Source organism: Phaenicophaeus curvirostris, chromosome 2 (genome assembly GCF_032191515.1).
Source record: "Phaenicophaeus curvirostris isolate KB17595 chromosome 2, BPBGC_Pcur_1.0, whole genome shotgun sequence".
NCBI lineage: Eukaryota > Metazoa > Chordata > Aves > Cuculiformes > Cuculidae > Phaenicophaeus > Phaenicophaeus curvirostris.
Window position 1 is genome coordinate 101,905,721 of NC_091393.1, and position 18,553 is coordinate 101,924,273.

General features: G+C 44.5%; 1 protein-coding gene across 4 annotated transcripts in view; it reads left to right on the top strand.

The window, feature by feature from the left end:
* Positions 1 to 18,553, top strand: part of BCL11A (BCL11 transcription factor A) — a 368,594-nt gene that overhangs the window by 4,138 nt on the left and 345,903 nt on the right. For all 4 annotated transcript variants that reach the window (XR_011336804.1, XM_069850198.1, XM_069850199.1 and 1 more), the window contains exon 2: positions 1,711 to 2,040. Coding sequence is in view for 3 of the 4 variants with exons in the window: in XM_069850198.1 (XP_069706299.1) it covers positions 1,711 to 2,040 (330 nt within the window). In the remaining variant the exon portion in view is untranslated. The remainder of the gene's footprint in view (positions 1 to 1,710; positions 2,041 to 18,553) is intronic.

Consider the following 18,553-nt stretch of genomic DNA (forward strand, 5'->3'; position numbering starts at 1 on the left):
GATCTTCCTCCTCAATATTCAGCCTAGGTAGGGTTGAAATAAATTTAACCTGAGTTCACTGGATTTTTGCACTTTATCAAAATCAGTTCCAATATCATGCAGTCAAATTAAAATCTATTTTTTGATTCTCTGTGGCTTTAAGTTCATTAAATGTGAAATTGGCAGCCAGCTAAAGAAGGTCAGGCTGATTAACTGTTTAGGAGTTGTATTCTGGCTCACTTTTATTACCTGGCAATGTTTTGAGGTGGGTTGTATTTGTAGTACCTTCTCTACCTGCTCGCTGCTCTGTTGTATTGCACAGGTAGAGAGAGGAATACCAGCGTGCTGCTGGTATTTATTTTTTTTTCTCATGAAAGGCAATAGTGATGGAGACCGCGCACAGATTGCCAAGGTATTTCTCTGCAAACTTAACAAAAAAAAAAAAAAAAAAAAAGGCAAACAGAAAAGAGAGCTGTGTCTGCCTTGTTAGAGCAACCACTGACGATTCTGTGAGCAGAAATAGCCTCATAATGAAGCTTTTTGGAGCTCATTCAGAAAATTTGTCAACTTTGACAACGTTAGGCAAGGTATTCTGAGTTTAAAGAAAGCACTTCTCACTGTTGCGAGGAAATGTGGCAGTCGCTTGGCCATGCTGATTTTTAGAGGCTGAGGGCCACCAGTGCTAACACGTTCAAGATAATTTAGGCATTCCATTATTTCAGGATGAAAAAGGAAAAATGACTAATTGCCTTGTTTCCTTAAGTACTAAAAAATATCCCATCTAGCTAATATTTGACGGTGGAATTTGTAGAGAATTCAGTATTTATTTGAATCCTGAGGAGCAGCTGAAAAGTGAGAGGTGCCTCCCCCAACCCTGCAGGCATTTCTGCTGCACTTGCTTTTTATAATTTTGATTCCTGCCATTTATTTATTTATTTGTTTGTTTGTCTCATCCCCTCCCTCCTCCATGACTAACTCCCGGCTTTCAAATTTTTAAATTGGAGGCCGCAAGCGGGCTGATAGGGATAGTGATACACATGCCTATGTATACGCGTGCGTTATAAGGGCTGTATGTACTCCATGTGCCGGTGCCTGGGTGCATGCGGCCATGCGGTCCCTCTCTTTGCTTTTGCACACGCATGTGCTACCTGTGTGGCCTGTGTAGGGAATATGCAATATCTACGTGTTGGAACACCTTTTGTCTGCACCTGCACCCGTGCAGTTCAGGCTTCTGAATTTTAGAAAGTAGGTCTGGCTGGTGGAATATACACACCCCTGTGTGTGCAAGAGATTGTGTACAGTGCTTTTAGCCCTGAATTCATATACATAAATAATACATCTGGCAACAAAACACCATATTCGCTTCTCTTCGTAGTACCACAAGAGTCTTGCAGTGTATTCTTTCAGCCTATTAATTTAATTTTAGCACCAAATCGTTCAGTTGAGTCAGAAATTTGTCCTCTTGTAGGAGCACAGAGACAGTTGCAGTGCTCGCTTTCTGAGTTCTGCGTGCTACAGCTGCTTCTGCAAAATCTCTTTCCTGTAACTGATGAATTCATCTCGCTACTGTGCTGATAGCCATGTTGCATGCGTTGAGGTGTGGGGGAGCAGGTACACGTTGCGAACAGGGTGTAATATTCATGAAGAGGGGGCTCAGCGTGTTCCTCGCCCCTGTGTTCAGTGCCTTTCCCAAGAGCTCTAATGAATCTCCTTTTGTTTCTCAAACTGCAGCCGAACCTCTTGAAGCCATTCTCACTGATGACGAACCTGAACATGGCACATTGGGAGCTCCGGAAGGGGACCACGACCTCCTCACTTGTGGCCAGTGTCAGATGAACTTCCCGTTGGGGGACATTCTTATTTTTATTGAGCACAAACGGAAACAATGCAATGGCAGTCTCTGCTTAGAGAAGGCTGTGGATAAGCCACCTTCACCCTCACCAAGTGAGCTGAAAAAAGCTTCCAATCCTGTGGAGGTTGGCATCCAGGTTACGCCAGAGGATGACGATTGTTTATCAACGTCATCTAGAGGAATTTGCCCTAAACAGGAACACATAGCAGGTAAATTAAACCAAGGAGAAGTGTTTGCGAGATTTTTTTTTCTGTTTCAGTTGCAACGTAGCATGTTTGCAGTTGTAAACTGCTGTGTCTGTCTCTCTATTCTGCTCGCTGTGACGGCCAACATGTTAAATACCCTGCCTCTGGTTAGCAGTGAGTGCAGGACAGGTATTTCCTAGTGCCTGCGCAGAGGCAGGATCAACAGGCACGTGCCGTGCCAGCCGGTATTTCTAACGGTATTGTTTGAGGCTGCTCTCGTGATTTGCCTGTATTGTAGTCACTGTCTCCTGGTGTCTCGCCTGCTGTAGCGCTGCAGGAGGAGATTTCAGAGCCTGCCGCATGATAAAGCGAGGAGCTTTTGAGTCTTTGGCAAAGTCAGGGGTGAAAGAGTTAACCGAGCATCAGCCAGCCTTGGTTCCATATTGGCTGTCAGCGTAGGGACTGTAATTAAACACAGCCCCATGGCAAAGTGACACCACCGACCTTGACTTTAAGATGCCATTTTCGACTGGCCAGGCCAGAGTAGAGAGGGCAGTTGCTGAAGCGCACAGACATGCTTATTCGAAAAGTTTAAGGGCATGTTGGAAATTTCAAAAGGTTGGTTTGACAGGAAAGGCCGCTCTCTGCAGCCTGCCTCCTCAGCCAAATGATAAATGCTTTGCTGTGCTCTCTCTTGTCTCTGATGTGGTTTTGACAGATGTATCTTGATTTTGTTTGCGGTTTACACAACCACATGTCAGCAGTACAAATGTCCAAGGCAGAGTTCTGTTTGGTGCAACAAATGATATGAAATGTAATTTTTTTAAAAAAGGGTAAATAGTTCTATTTCTTAGCATATATTTTTTTAAACGAGAAAGCCATTTGCTGTGCAGATATTTTCACAAATGCGGTTAAAAAAACCAGAGTGTACGATGTGAAAGAAAATCCCGGAGGTCCGGGAGTGTAACACGGCGCACTCTGCTTTTGAAATCCTACTAGTAAACAAGAGTACTACCCATTTGCAGCGAGCATTGCAAATCACTTCAAACCACACCAATACTACCAGTCGAAAAAGGCGAGACCGCAGCATATCTGCACCGACAAATGCCTGAACCAGTTTCAAACCCCAGCCTCCAAGCAATGTTTGGGATGTGGCATTGTCGATACCTCTCTTGGGGTAGCCCGCAGGACCGTGCGGCATTGTCAGAGGCGCAGTACATCATTGCATGATGTGCTGGAGCTTGTCTTGGGCTTGCTTTGGCCACAAAGTTAAACCATAATAAGACAGTAGGTGCTGGGAGGTTCAGCATGATGCTGTCATAGCTTCCCAGGCCTCCAAATGGGCCTGAAAAATCACACTGGGGAGCTGTTGTTTTGAAGGTTTTGTAATGGCAGCAAATACGTATCGGTGCACGCATGTCTGTCTGCGCACATATATATATATATGCAAAGCCATGTACGTACACATGCAAATGTAATGCGAATGAATATACACTATTTCTGCAGAGTAACAAGTATTATGTTGAATACATGTGTGTGAGTGTATATATATATTTAAGAGGTGACAGAGGCTCAGCTACTGCTAAGCTACATATTGAGAGAGACTTGAAAAACCCCAATAATTCTGGATATTGTACTTCCCAGCCATGGATATTAAGGTGTTTTTTTTTTCCCAGAGTGGTGGAGGGCAGTGCCCATTTCCATGTGCTGCCTGCGATCTGACGGAAAACGAGCAGAAGTGTAGGGCATGATTAATGAAGCGGGAGCTTGGCAGAAGGGATTTGTAGTCTTCTGAGCTCTGGAGCCATACTAAATCACCAAATATGGAGGGGCGGTGGTGTGATGTAATGCTGTATTTACGTACGGCGCCGCTCTGTTGAAAAGACAAAACACAGTATCTGTCAAGCAAGAATTAAGCTCGCTCTCCTTGCTGTGGTCCCATATAGGTCCCTCAGCTGGAGGGATGGCCATGCCAGGGAGTTTTGCATGCAGATATACTCCTCAGCAGAGGGTTTTGCTCCAGCGTTTGTTCGGCACAGGAGGCTCAGTGAGGCAAATCACACTTTTGCCTGGTGCGGGTGATGTGAAGCAAGCAGGATTTGGCCTCACACAGTGTCATGGAGCCGTTAATTCAGAAAAGGCTGTGGTTTTAACTGACTTGAAATGCTTCACTGAGCGGAGGGCAATGGTTAAGGAGAGGCGCACATGGGCAGGGGCCTGATCCTGCCTGTTCTTGCGTGTAGGGATTGTCTTTGCGGTGCAGGTGGTGGTGGGACTGGGTCTGTGGTGTAAGCCAAGAGCGCTCTTCTGAGCAGAGACTGAGCTGCAGTTGCCTGCACGTCTCCTGCTCCAAGTTTTCTGCGCGGTGGTGGCCAGCTGTGCCCACGGATGGGTGGCCCAAGAGCACAGGTCTTCTGCCCCTCTCTATCAGAGATGGAGCTGAGGGATGCTGGGTTGTTCCCAGGTTGTTTCCTGTGAAATGCAGCCGGGCTGCTGGGGGTGGGGTGAAGGATCACCAGGAGTTACGGAGTCTTGCATTGTCCCTCTCCTTCACATTTTCAGCTCCATGTTCCCTTGGATGAGTTTAGCTCCCTTGTGTCCCAGAAAAGTGCGGCAATAGCTGGAGTGACCCATTGCTTGTAGCCAGGAGTTTGTGGGGTCTGGCAGTAAAATTACCATTGAGGATCTTGGAGAGAGAGCTGTGGAGTTCAGGTTTCTGGAAGGCCCCTGCAGTGAACCTCAGGCTCTTCCAGTTCTCTTATTTTAGATCTGATTTTTGTGCAAAACTGCAAAATGCAAAAAGATACTAGTGTGTAATTAAAAAAAAAAAAGAATGGAGGGTGTCTTCAGAAAAAACAAGAGTTGAGTGAATGGATTCTTTCTGGTAAGAGACCAGAAAACATGTATTTAGTAGCAATGTAAAAATGTCTCCAACCAGCTTTTAATCTGAAAGAGCTACTGTAGGTGAGCTCTGGATGCAGTGTGTTCTCTGTCTGCAGTTTTTTAGTTGATGTGTTACTCTAAAAGATCGTACTAAGACAAGTAATAGCTGAGGATCGGCTCATCTAAAGACAAGGAAGGAGTCATTCAAATGCAGGGAAAAATCATGTTTATTTTAAGCATCCATAGGCTTCTCTTTATCCTTATCGTTTTCCAGGGATGGGGATGACTGCAAGAGCTTATATGTATATATGCAACCTGTGTAGTAGCTGTGAGATCCATACAGATGCAGGCATGCATACCTGTCTCTTCTGTGTGGGTATCTGTCTGTGCGTAGCTTTGACTTGCTATAAAATTTTGAGTGATGCTGATCCAGCGCTATAGCTGAAATGTCATAAATTTAACTGAAAATTAATAGGATGTGTTGTGTGGGTCCAACGAGGCAGCTTTCATCAATATGTATGTCAAAGCCTCACCACCAGATACCGGCAGCCCGTGATTTGCAGAGAGTGCTACGGCAGGGCTTTAGTTATCCACTCTCATATTTTACAATAGGGGGAAATATTAACTGAAGTATCTAGAGATCAGTGAATGTAAAATTGCTGCTCACTTATTGAAAAGGCTGCAGAAATATTTATCGTCCACCAGTGTCAGGTTTTAGCGGTTTGTTTGTTGAATGCATAAATCCGAGGGAATTAATGAAAGGTTGTTTTTTGGGTGAGGAAGGATCTTAAATGTTACTTGGATTCAGTTGGAGGAACACTCTTGAGTGCGGCTGCATATTTCCCTTTATAATGCCGAGTGTGTATCTGCAGATGCCGTATTTACTGTACAAAGAGGGGAGGAGGAGGGGAAGTCATTTTTACCACTTCAGTCCTTTATTCTCAAGCTGCTTGTGGCATTCAAATAAAATACGTGGGAAAATAATGTCAGAAAACCCTCTGTCTGCAGTAATCGGGGAAGGTGGACATAATTTGGTACTAAATTTTGGACCAAGTACATTCGATTATTACAGTTCTCAGGAGGTAATGTCTTTGAGTAGTCATTACACCACAGAAATATTCTTGGGCTGTTATTTGTAGTTGCCATTATAATTCTGTAGGTTGTAAATTGTGATTTCTTGTTATTTTGTTTTGTTCTGGAGACAAAAAATTATTGATATCTGCATAGAATAGTTAGCATTGCATCTGGACAATAAGAAGAAAGCTCAAAAAAAGGGGCAAGGGGAAAGGAATATGGAAATATTTTGGAGCCAAATTATATCTGCTTTCCCCATACAAAGACAGAGAGAGCACAGGCTGGGTAGAACAGTCGCAGGCAGGAAAAATAGTGAGGGTGCTACCCAGAGGCTCCCGCTGCTGATACTCTGAGCCCTGCGTACAAGCTGTATTTGTAAATAAGACAGAGAAAGGTTGTGAACTGGCAGCTTGGCTGTTTTGTCGAAGTACAATGTCAGAGAAACTCTTTCTAAGACAAATTGTAAATAGAAGTGTCACGATGATTGCATGATTGAGCTCCAGAAGTGTCTTGCAATTGTTGGCATTGTCAGAAGACTTTTGAAAGCTTAATTAAAGGCGGTGGCCTGTGCGGCTGTGAAATTTACTTCGGGGAGGGGGGAATCTAAAAAATCTGAGGGATCAAAAAGTTGTTCTAATGCTGCTTGCGTGGGGATACAGGGAAGAGTCAATAGTTTCTCAGCCTTCCTCGTTGCCTTTTGTAAATAATGTTTTCTGAAGAAGCAAACACGTGACACCAGTATCATCCTTTGTACGAGGTAAAGATTGTGTTAGTTTTCCTATTCCCTACTGTTACAGACAGTTAATGTAAAAATGGCTCTTTATTGGAAACACAGATATGAGTTCACTCGAAGCACAGGAGCAGAGGTAGAAAGTTTTCCTCTGCCTTGTTGTGATCCTTCCAGGGGAGTGTTGCAGTGCCCTGAATCTGTGTGCTTTTTTCTTTCCTGCAAATCAGATCTTCTGGTTTAGAGGATGAGAAATACGTTTTGCATTCTTTCTCCTATCATATGGGACATTTAATTGTGGAGCTCGCTGTGGCCTGGAGCATCGCTGCATCCAAAATGTTTGCAGTTGAAGAGGCAGCCCAGCATGCGTTAAACTTTGTATAGGTCTGAAAAGGTGCATGTTAGCATCACGTGTTGAAAGCTTTAAAAATAATGCGCGTAGTAAATGTAAGGCTGTGCAGCGAGTTGCAACAACAAATGCCAGGTGATGGAAACTGAGGCAGGGAGTAAATTAAACACCTTCTAATAGCCTGGTGGGAGAAATAAAGTCATCCTAAAACATTCCCATAATTTGGTAATGCCTCTTTCAGAGAGGAGGAGGCCTATTAGCATCACGTCGTTTTGTATATGCAGTCCTCAGCCCACGAGCTCTTTCTTATTTCATTCCAATAATAAAGACAATTAAAGAGGCTGGAGAAGCACTGTCAGGCAATGGGAGTCAACTTCCAGTTGTTTGCCTGTACGCATCCTCATTACAGAAAATTTTTGGACAAAATTCGCTTCAAGCTTCTGCCTGTTTTATATCCAATAGTCCCAGCTTTGTGCAATAAAAAAGCATTTAGTATCAAGCTGGACGTGGTCTGGCATGTTGCCACTTGGTGGTTTTTTTTTTTTTTTTTTTAATGCTAATCGCTGAGTATCTCTCGTTACTTTTCTGCTTGTTGTGATTTTGTTTGGGTCGCGGTGCTGCCAGTGATGTTGTGAGTCCGAGGAGGTCGTCTCCTCAGCCTGGCAGGCATCTGAACGCAGTTTCTATCCAGGAGGGTTCTATTTTATGTGTTAGCTTCTGGGATGTTGCACAAGTTCATAAAATACGCTGAGCTCATATATTTTAATACATTAAGACCTATACTCATACTGGTAGCATGGCCTGAAAATTAACCAGTGGTTGTAGGTTTTTTCCCCTGTGGGCTAATGAACATATTTTATCTCACTTTGTGCAAATGCAGTAGCTCCAGCCTGGCTCCCAGTAATGTCGGGCATAGGAGGTTTGGGCCTACGATGGTTGATACCAGTTCATGGGTTGCTGTGATTTATTACATACTTTTAAAAATAACAGGCACATAAATGGACCCACAAACCGCCTGAGTGGTTAGATTGATCTCTTCTGCATTTCGTAATGAATTTCCACGAAGCACAGTTTGCTCTTTAGGGCTCCCATCCGGGGTGTGCTTTGCATTGCTGGGCACGGACCAAACGTCACCTGCGTGCTTAAACACTTGCAGGAGCTGGGCTGGCAACTGCGGACCCTCATGGATGGGCAGACCACATTATTCAAACCTTCCTGTATTAAAGCCAAACCCATTTTGAAGCCATAAACATCTTTCCTGTCTTCCTAATCAGGTTTAGCATGCAATGCATCCCACGCGGGGTTCAGCGAGTTTGTTTCCCAACCTTTATTGGCCAGCTGCACTCACTGTGCATCTTTAAAATATTTCAGCGAGGCTTTTTGCTCTTCTTCTGTGAGTGCTGGTAACTTGGTGGCTGCTCCCTAGCTCATTCTTCATTCGGAGGTGGCATTGCCTCAGGTTGGTAAGGGAAAGGTTTGCAGTGTGGGGTGTGGTGAGGTCAGCCCCGATCCCAGCAGGGAATTTGTGTTCTTCATTTGCCTTTACAATCGGAGCACAGCTACTGTACCTTGGAGCAGCTCTCAGGTGTGAGCTCAGATGGGCGCATGTAAATGTCCTGTCAGATGCAACACAGGAATATTAATGTTTCCTCACCACCACGCTATAATAAAGCTGTACACAGCCAGCCTAATATGCGGCCAGGCTGGGGAATTGTATAAAACTTCGATAGCCTAGTGTGAGTGACAGTGGTAGAAAAAAATATTCAATATGGCACAGTTTGTGTTCCTGCTTTCCTTTGATCTAAAGCAAAATGAAAATATCCACTTCTTTCCCGCCTCGTTTTATATAGGTGTTCTTCCTCTGCAAAACTGGAAAGAAAATGAACTGTGGGGCACAGTGCAGATTATTTGAAGTACATTAACGCCAGCCTGCTGGGGATACAATTTTCCTAAGTATTAGCAAACATTTATTTTTTATACTTGGGATTGTTTGCTTTGCTTTTCTTTCTTTGTTAGTATCTGGGTCTGATTGAAACAAAGAAAACTGAGTCACCACAAACAGGGGTTGGAGCCTCCTTTGCCCCCTGGCTGCATGCACAGCCCAGGCTGTACATCCCATTCATAGAGGTTTCATATGCACCTTCTTCTGGATTCACATTGTAAGCTCCATCCAAAGGTGTCTGTTTTTCAGTGCGGGGATGTTAGAGGATTTTTGATAATGTGCTCATTTAACTGAATCAACAGCTGTCAGGAGCAGTTGTAGTAAATCCACAAAATGCACAAAGAAAAATACATTTCCTGAAACAAAACACTTGAAACAAATTGGCTGCCAAAAAAGGCTGCTGAATTCTGGGTTTGCAGATAGTGCACCAAAGTGTTTCTTCTCTCTGCTTTCCCTGGAGACCTCTCCCCGTTTGCCTGCTGCAATTCTGCTGGAACTTTTTACATGAACAGGTTGCTGTTAAAGAAAAACAACACTGCTTTCCCCTATTTGGTGGGTATGGAGCTCAGCTTGAGTTTAGATTTTTGTGTTTTGCACTAAATAGCTAAAGCACTAAGACTTGAGCAAGAAGCAAAAACCAAGTAACTGCATTACCATCAAGGAAATGAGGCTTAATATCCCTGTGAAAGAGCTGTCCAGGAGAAGCAATGCTTCGACTCCCTTCCAGGTAGGCGTTCTCACGGTGGCATTGAGGTCTGAAGTGGCTTCAGAGGGTGGTAAATTTGCAGCCAAGCGGGTGCCTTGGTAGAAGGGAGAGAACTGGGGAGCTTTGGTCAGTCAAAGACTTTCTGCTTCTATCCTTCCCCTGGTTTGCATAAGTGCTGAACAATTACACCTGCAATTTGATCTGAACTTAAGATAGAAAAACCTCTGCCTAAATAAACAATGGAATTACCACTGAACAACAAAGGCTTAAAGAAGAGCCCTGAGTTCAGTGGTGTTACTGTTGTTGTTGTGGATATTATTATTATTATTGTTGTTGTTATTACTACTATTACTACAACTATTACCTGTTTAAAATAAACGCACATTACCATTCCTCACTCCTTAGGAAGTAAGTAATTTAGTTTTGTATTCATCCCTTGCTTAATTGATTTAGCAGGCAGTGAAATATAAACTGCAAAAATAAAAATGTCCCCCCTCTTCCCAAACTCGCAGCAATAAATTTGTCACTTGGTGTTACTTTGCTACAGCATCACGGCTGGTTTTTTTGGACATTTCAGAAATCATCTGGGTTTCGTTGCATTCTAGCTACTGAATTTATTCTTTCTGGAGTAAGAGAATGTATTAGCAAAACTGTTGTGCTTCAGCCAGGGCATTGCAAGTGCATGGAGCATTTACTGTGTGAGGGTGGCCGGAGGCTCTTCCCTGTGTTTTCTCTATTATTGATGCTGATTTTCATATTTAGGCGATAGGAAAACAGTAGTTGGAGAGCCTTGTTCCCTTCAAGGGGGTAAAACCCAGTGGGATACATTCGGAGAAAGAGAGTATTGCCTCCCAAAAGATTATTTAGAGGCTGTATTATTTTGTAATAAACGGTAAACTGTCCTGTGTTAAATTTGTGTTATGTTAGAAAAAATCAATAAGGAAAAATTAAATTCTGATAAAGATACTCTTGGATCTTTGAAAACAACTGCTGTCCTTTTAACTAAAACATTTGAGGAGCTTCAAAGAGTATGTATTTCTTCTGATCTTAGAGCTGTGTGACTGGTAGCAGGGAAAAAAAAAATCTTATTCTACATACAAGTGGATTGCTTAACAAGTCAGCACAGACACATACTTGTTTGTACAATAGAGATAAAAATTCCTGTATAAAAATAATTCAGTTGCTGACAGCAGGCATTGTGCTGGGGCTGCCTCTTTTGTGTTGGCCGGGGGTCAGGGACCACGGCTCCCACTTTCTGCTGGGGGGAGGCTGTCACGATCGCTTGCTGGAGCCTGGAAATAAGTTAATTGCTTTATTTTAAGGGATACTCAGAGCCCAGCGGTATGTTTTTTTCACGTCCGTGTGCCGTCTCCAGAAGCAGCGAAAGAAAGAGGGAGGGAAAATCTCCTGGTTGGGGAGATGACTTCAAGGCAGTTTGGGAGACATGGCCTTCAACAGCTCTGCAACCCAGTGATGGTTTCTAAACTTTTGTTTAAATATAATTCTGATTTATGTTATCGCTGCCCCCCCGAACTCTTTTCATGCAAAGTGCTGTGGGTGTCAGGAGGAATTGGTTAAACCAGGGGATGTGTGGCTGAAACAGATGTTTGTTGGTGTGGCTCTTGCGTGGCACCGGCTTCTGTTCTGCTCTTAAATGTTGCAGAGCGGGGTGTTGGCTCTTCTTTTCCTCCGCAGGGGCGCAGGTAAGATAAGCCACGAGGCTGGGGAAGGCTCTGGATATGGGAATAGGAATTATTTGAACATTTGTATATTCTTCAAAGTCGGGGTGCTGGGGAGGCAGGCAGCGCAGCTTTCCTTCTCCAACCTGCTCCCACCCCTGGGGTTGCTGGCAAAGCCAGGGCTCCCCTCTTCTGTGCTGCAGGAGGTGCCTGCAGGATCAGACCCCAGTGGGGCTGGCCTAGAGAGGAGCCAAGTTTGTGAGCGGCCGCTGGCGCTCAGCGTCCCCCGCAAACTCCTCTCTCTCTCTCACTTTCTGCAGCAGCGGCTTCACTCCCTGGGAGCAAAGCGACTTTCTCGGTGGCACGCTCCGGTGCGGAGATCTTTTCATCCCTCCTTTTTAAATGCTGCGAGTTCCTAAAATTAATGCTGCTGCACTTTGATGAAAATAATGTTTTTATAATACATTTACTGTTTACACGGAAGATGTGACTTGAGGGGAAAAAGGCTTTTTTGGAGGGTGGCGGAAATCTTGTTAATCTGCTCTCCGAGAGCGGCACACAATACTGCCTATGAGCAAGTCTGTGCTGCTTTTGATAAATTACCATGTTTAGAGATAGGTTTGGCTCTTAAGGGCTTAGTTTTCTGAACAAAGTCCATAACAATGTTTTCTGCCTCTGTTTGTCTCTAGCCCCTTTGGCTTGACTCGGAGCCCTGTGTTTAGTCGAAGCTCAGTCTGGAAGATATAACAATTTTGCATTAAAAAAAAAAGGAAATCACAGGAAGAAAAACCCTTTTGCTTTTTGGATGAATCTTACTGATAATTTGCTAAAGCTCATTTGAATTTTAAGCACTTCTTTAATCTTCAAAGGCTAAATTGCTTTATGAATATGCATGGTGTGGGCAGACTTTAGTTCATTACCTAGTTGTAAATTCTAATGACCATTAGGTCCTTGCAGTAATTGCGAATTGTTTTGCATTTTTGATTGGCCTATTAACATGTGCATTCGGCTCACATCAGGCCAGCCTGTCAGGCTGCTGAAGGAGAAAAAAAAGGTGAAAATTGTTTTATAGCACCAAGATTCTTAGATTTTCAATCTTGGAAAATTGATGATGTAAAAAAATTAAAGCGGTGTTTTTTCTTCTCAAGATTGAAAGTTCACCAAGAGATTTGACATATTTAATTTACATGATGACTTTGCACTCCTTCATTAATGCAATTTGCATATGAAGCTGTTGTTAATCACTTTTGATCATGTTTTGTGTATTAGCTGCCTCAGTGGCTCTTCTCCCTCAGATGCTCCAGTAGAAAGCAGCAAAATGATGCATCTTCTTGCCAAGTTTCCTATAGTGAATTGAGGAATTAGGAGTCTAACCTTGAGTAATTAAATATGTTCTATCAGTTCTCTTTTAATGTTAAGTACACTTGGTTGGAAGTGTAGAAGGAAATTGTTCCCATTTGGGGGAGACATTCCTTTAAAAAAAAATTCTATATATATAGAGAGAAAGGAATTATTTTCCATGATCCACAGTTGCCAGGGCAGAAGGGAGAGGTGATGGCAGGGCAGGGTACACCAGAGCCTGGGCTCTTCTTTGCATGATCAGCCTTGAAGACACACGCCCCGGGCCTGATCCTGTGCTGCACGTGTGTGCAAACCTGCTTTTGGCGTTCAGGTGGCTGTTCTGCATTTGGGGGATGCTTGTGCCGGGGAAGAAGCACCTTGTTTGTAGGAGGAAGTCGTGCTGCCGGCGCTGCTCCTCTTCCAGTCAAGTCTTCCAGTTGCCTCATGACAAGGAAGGGTCTTTTTCTCCTGCCTGCCCGGGCAAGACATTAATCGTCCAACCCTCATTGTGAGCTGGGAGGGGAGACTGGGAGCAGCCTGCTCTGGAAGCCTGCCCGGCTCTCGTAACCTGCCTGTGCATCCGTGCCTGGCCACCACTGGAGGCTGTCTGCTGCCCCTCCTGCCTGGCTGGGGCTTTGCCCTTGGGTCCCCATCCATCCAGCCCTTGTGCTGGCAGCACTGCAGCTCTCCGCTGTGGGATCAGGCCTTCGCCTTTGCTTCATCCATTCAGTTGTCCGCCTTTGGTAATTCATGCTCAACTTTGGTTTGAGAGTTTATCAGTCGGTAAGAAGATGAATTGGAAGGGTGAAATGGATACCTTGATTAAAGGGACTGCTTAATGAAAGAAAATAAACGTAGAGGGAAAATGACCATTCTGGAAGGAACAGAAGTATAATTTTAACCTCGGAGGAGACCTAGTGCTGCCCTTCCATGCTAAAAGCATGGTTCAGTTCAAAGTTGTTAATATTCTGCTGGGAAACAGTATCCAGAACACAAATAAATTATTAAGTGCATGAACTTTTTCGGCAGTAAGATGAACTGATGGGGTCCATCTGCGAGATCCAGGGGCTTTTTATTTGTGTGTGTCGAACGATTCTGCCCTCTCCGACTTCATAGCCTTTGGTCCCTGGCCAAGTGCATGCATAATTGATTCCACACGCGCTATCATTTTCTTGATGTAATTGCTTTAGTAAGATATGATGAAATCTAATGGATAATTTACTATATGAAAATGACAAAAAAGTAAATGTTCGTGTTTTGTGCTGGGCGCGGGGAGGGGAGCACCCAGGTTGCCCTGCGTGGTAAAGGAAAACCTGCTTGTAACATCTTCCGTGGGTAAAGATGGAGGGAAATTGCTAGAGGAGTTCAGGACAAACTCAGTAATTAATCAAAGTTTTACAATACAGGTGAAAGTGACACACTCGCGTTTTTTGGAAACCTTGCTTATTTTTTCTTAAGCGATGCCATATTTGCTTTTCTAATTGCCAGAAATGTGGACACAGAAAAAAAGTTCTCTGCACAAGGCAAGAGGTAGTATTTTTAGAAATAAATGTGTCCTGGACTCTCTGCCCTGTGCTACAGATAGTGTTCATGCTGGTGCCTTGCCTGGCACAAAGACCTTCTATTGTAGCTGCTTAAATAATGCACCAGATTAAATTCAATGCATCAGTTTGGCTGGATGTATTTTTAGATAGTTCAGAAGTGTATAAATATGAAATCCACATATAATTCCGTACACATCCAAAGGAAAATATTCCACTTCAAAATTTGACATTACGTTGGTCTTTAAGTAATGATTTGTTAATCTCATTTCCTTTCCCCCGCGCTTCCCAGTCGTGGAATATTGTGTATTCCTTTCCATAATTTTTTTTAAATAGCCATTTGAGGTAACGTATAGACACAAAAACATTTTCTCATTTGCTTCCTCCCCCTCTCCCCTTGCTGTTTTCAATGTACTAAAAGAGGAAAAAAATATCCAAGGCAAACCCACATAACTGTAGCAAACTGTTTCTGAGCAAGCCATAATAATGAACAACACATGATCTGAAATGTGATCAGCAAACATATACTTATGCCAAGGAATTTTTGCCATTCACATACCAAGGTTCTGTAAATCAGTAAACCGCTGTGGAGGAGCCTCCGGCACGGCGAGGGGAGGAGCAGGAGCAGGACCAGGATGGGCTGCCCCAGCAGAACTGTCTTGTTTGCAGAGCAGGAAATGGGAACAAGTTTTCTCTCTTCCACCTTCCTCCTCTCCATCTTGGTCCATGCACCGAAACGTAAAGCCAACAAGCAGACCTTTAAAGAGGGAAAGTGCACTCTGAGATATCTTCGACTGCAAAAGCAGGCAGATAAGTAGCAAAGGGATGAAATTTCATTGCAACATGTTTCATGGGATTTTTTTTTTCCTTCCCACTCCCACCACCATCTTAACACAGAACCAAAATGTAAATTACTTTCTGGTCCTAATTGGATTTAATTATTTCTTTAGGAGAGGATGGGTGGGAGGGGGTGGGAATGGCACACAGCTGTCCTAACAAAACAAAAGAGGCAGAAAAACCTCACTTTCCCCCATGCTGGCTAATAAACGGTGCAGAGGATCTTAGCACTGGCAAGCAAATAGAACGCTATGTAGACCTGGGGAGGGGGTAAGAGCTGTCTGCAGCCAGAAGCATTAGGAGAAGGCAACATTAGCTGTCCTGATGTGCACCTTAAATGTCAATTTATGGTTTCCTATTAATTTCTGTGACTGCCCTGCTTTTTAGAGCATCCAGCCTGGCCCTTCCCTTGACCTAAATCGCATTGCCCAGATGGCTTGGCCCCGCAGCGAGACCCAACCTCAATATTGGGCTGTGAATCCTGTCATCACCGCTCATCTTGGAAGCATCAGACTCCCCGAGGCGCTGTCAGAAGGGCCAGAGAGTGGATTTGGGCCCCCAACATTCGCTGAGGTGTTCTCTGTGTGATCAGGGTTACCCCACCAGCGAGGGAGCTAGCTGTGCCCCCCAGCTGGGGTCCGGGGTACTTGGGTGACCGCAGCAAGGTTCAGGCGAGCTGATGCTACTTTGTAGGTTGAAGACACATTGCACCTACAGATCTCAAAGCGCTTTACAAGCTTTAATGAATGTGACCACTAACATGATTTATAGTGTGATTCATTATTGGTATTGGAGGGACTGTATTCTTATTTTGTCATTTGCTGTTAAAATTAATACACTCCATGCTGGCTATAAAAGTGTATTTGCATTTAATTGCAAGTCAGAATGAATTAGTGGATATGATTTAAACCTGAACTCGCTCCTTAGAAAGAAGTCTTCAGTGGGGAAGGAAAAATCAAGCTCTGCGCTGGATTTCTTTGGTGGATGTAGGGATGGAGAAAGGGAGGGGGCAGGAGGGGGCTCATATTCTTTTTTTTTTTCTAATTCTTGAGGTTGCTTTCAGCGAGAAATGCCTTTGCCAGGAGGGGCTTAGGCAAAGTGGTCAAGCACATCTGCTCCTGGGAAGGTAGGGAAGAAAAGAGGTTACTAGTAATAGGGCAGCAGCACAAAGGGAAAATTGTACACTGGAAGCATTAGTCTCCTCCGTGGTGGTGTGGCCAGACTGGTTTAGCAGACAGAATGATAGATTGCTTTGTCAAGGGTCCCAGGGTGTGCCCTGAACTTGAAGCACTTTGTTTATCTTGAATAGAAAGGGAAAAGCACAGACATAATCGATGTCTAGTTTTTTAGGAGGGGAGGAAGAGGTAGGAGAAGAAGTGGGTGGGGGGTGGGGGTGGGGGGAGGCCCTGGCTGTGGCTCTCCATTAACAGATGAACTTGGCTGAAGTCCAGAGTTTGATGAGAGAGTGTCACAGCCCCAGAGCCCGCCAGCCTTTTCAATAATTTTATCTTTTTTTTTTTTTTAATACCTGCTGACTGTACATCAAATGCTCCCAGGTCTTTTGGCTAAAGGCAAGAAGAGAGACAGGAGGGGGAAAAAAAGACACAGCTCCATTTTTTCCCTCTGAACCAGTTGAGACCAGTCTCTTGGCCACGCACTCAGGTTCTATCATCTTTCCTGGCTCGCTGTTGGGGAAAAAAAGAGTTGTTGCCGTGCCAGTAACCTGAGGGCCCAGGGCAGGAAAAAAAAAAGGGGTTTGGTGTTCTGAGAGGCAAATTAAACTCCGAGAGTGTGTGAGAGCAGGAGGGGCGTGTGTGTGTCAGGGAGATTTTAGAAACAGCAGGAGTTAAATTCAGAGGTAAAAAGCATCTGTAAAGCAATCCCTGCTTGGCTGAAGAGGGTGAACCTAGGCGATGGACTGAGCCTGTGAATGATAGTGCCTTTACATGGTGGCTCCTACCCATTTAAATAACTTTACGAGAAGAAAATCAAACTGATCTCTTAGCACAGACCTGCACTGGGTGTGAAGGTGGCTTCTCTTCCAGCCTTCTGTCACAAAATTTTGCTGGGCTGCGCATGACAAGGTGCTTTCTTGTAACGCTGGGGTGGTGAGAATAAAGACAAATTGGGGATCTTTACTGTATTACTGTTGATTTTTGTTCAAGTTAACTGCTTTGTAAAAGGTAGATTTGGAAGGGACATAGTAAATGGGTCTGTGGCAAGTGCTGCCAGGGAGCTCACAGCATGAGCATTGGGTCAGTGCTTCTCAAGTGCACCTGGCTGGGGCATAGGTGGTCCCAGTGCGCCTGCGACTTGGCAACATGGTCTGAATTCAGGGCTGTTTTGGGTATTATTTTTTGTTTCTGATTATGCTGTCTGTTTCTGACAGTTGTTCAGCTACTTACCAGTCTTGGCAGGAGGCTGAGCCTGTAACATCCTGACATTTTTGCTTTTTAACAGGCCGGTCTCATCGTGCTGGAACAAACAGCAGCTTAACTGCATTTCATCTAGCTGATTTGAATAACGTGTACTCTGGTCAAACAAGAAACTCCTCAAAGGAAGATCTCAGTGCCTTGTTTTCCATCCAGCTGACACCAGGTGGATTTCAGGATGCACAGAAATGGCATAACGAGGAAAACACAGGCTCCCTCTACCACAAAGGGTGGCATTTTCAGAGATGCAGAGAGTAGGCAGGAGTGGGTCACCTGCCTGTCCTATGCCACTTTGATGGGCGCCCAGCATCAGGGCTTGCTGGGAATTAGGAGGTTTACCTGGTGCTTGTGGGTCTGTCTTACACAACTGTCATTGCTGGAAAGGGTGTAAGTGCCGGGATGGCCTTCACTGGTGAAAGCTTTGCCTGGCCACCTTGCTACATGTGGATCATCCAGGTCTGTAAGACCATGTTTTTGAGGAGGCTAGGATTTTCAAACCATGTTGGTTTGAGAGCCCCAGCTGTGTTTCTTCTCCCCTTTTGGATTTTTAGCTAGCAGCCAATGATGTGCAGCATACTGAGCTCTGCTCTGTGGGAGGAAAGGCTGGGAAGAGGCTGTGGGATACAGTTCCACCCACCCTACGGTGTTAGCTGCCAGTGCTCTGGAAGTCTCCCTCCTGAAATGGGTTCTTCCCTTGCTCTCTGCATTGCATGTCAAATCGTAACTGGTTTGATCGTGAACTTCCCAGTGACTTGGCACCCTTTTATTTCTCCGCAAGCATTTTCCTACACACATGCACAGTTCCGCTGTGTATTGGCTGCACATGACTCCCTCTTATCTGCTGATCATAGTGTTTACCTCTATGATATCCATTACGTGAGGACCTGAGGTCCTCAGAGATGTTAACGAATACACCCTCGTAATACTGGGGTGGGATACACAACTACTCTTCTACAGTATGGCACAGATGGAGCAACTTGTCCCAGGTAAGGCAGGAGAACTGTGGCAGAGCAGGGACCTGGGCCC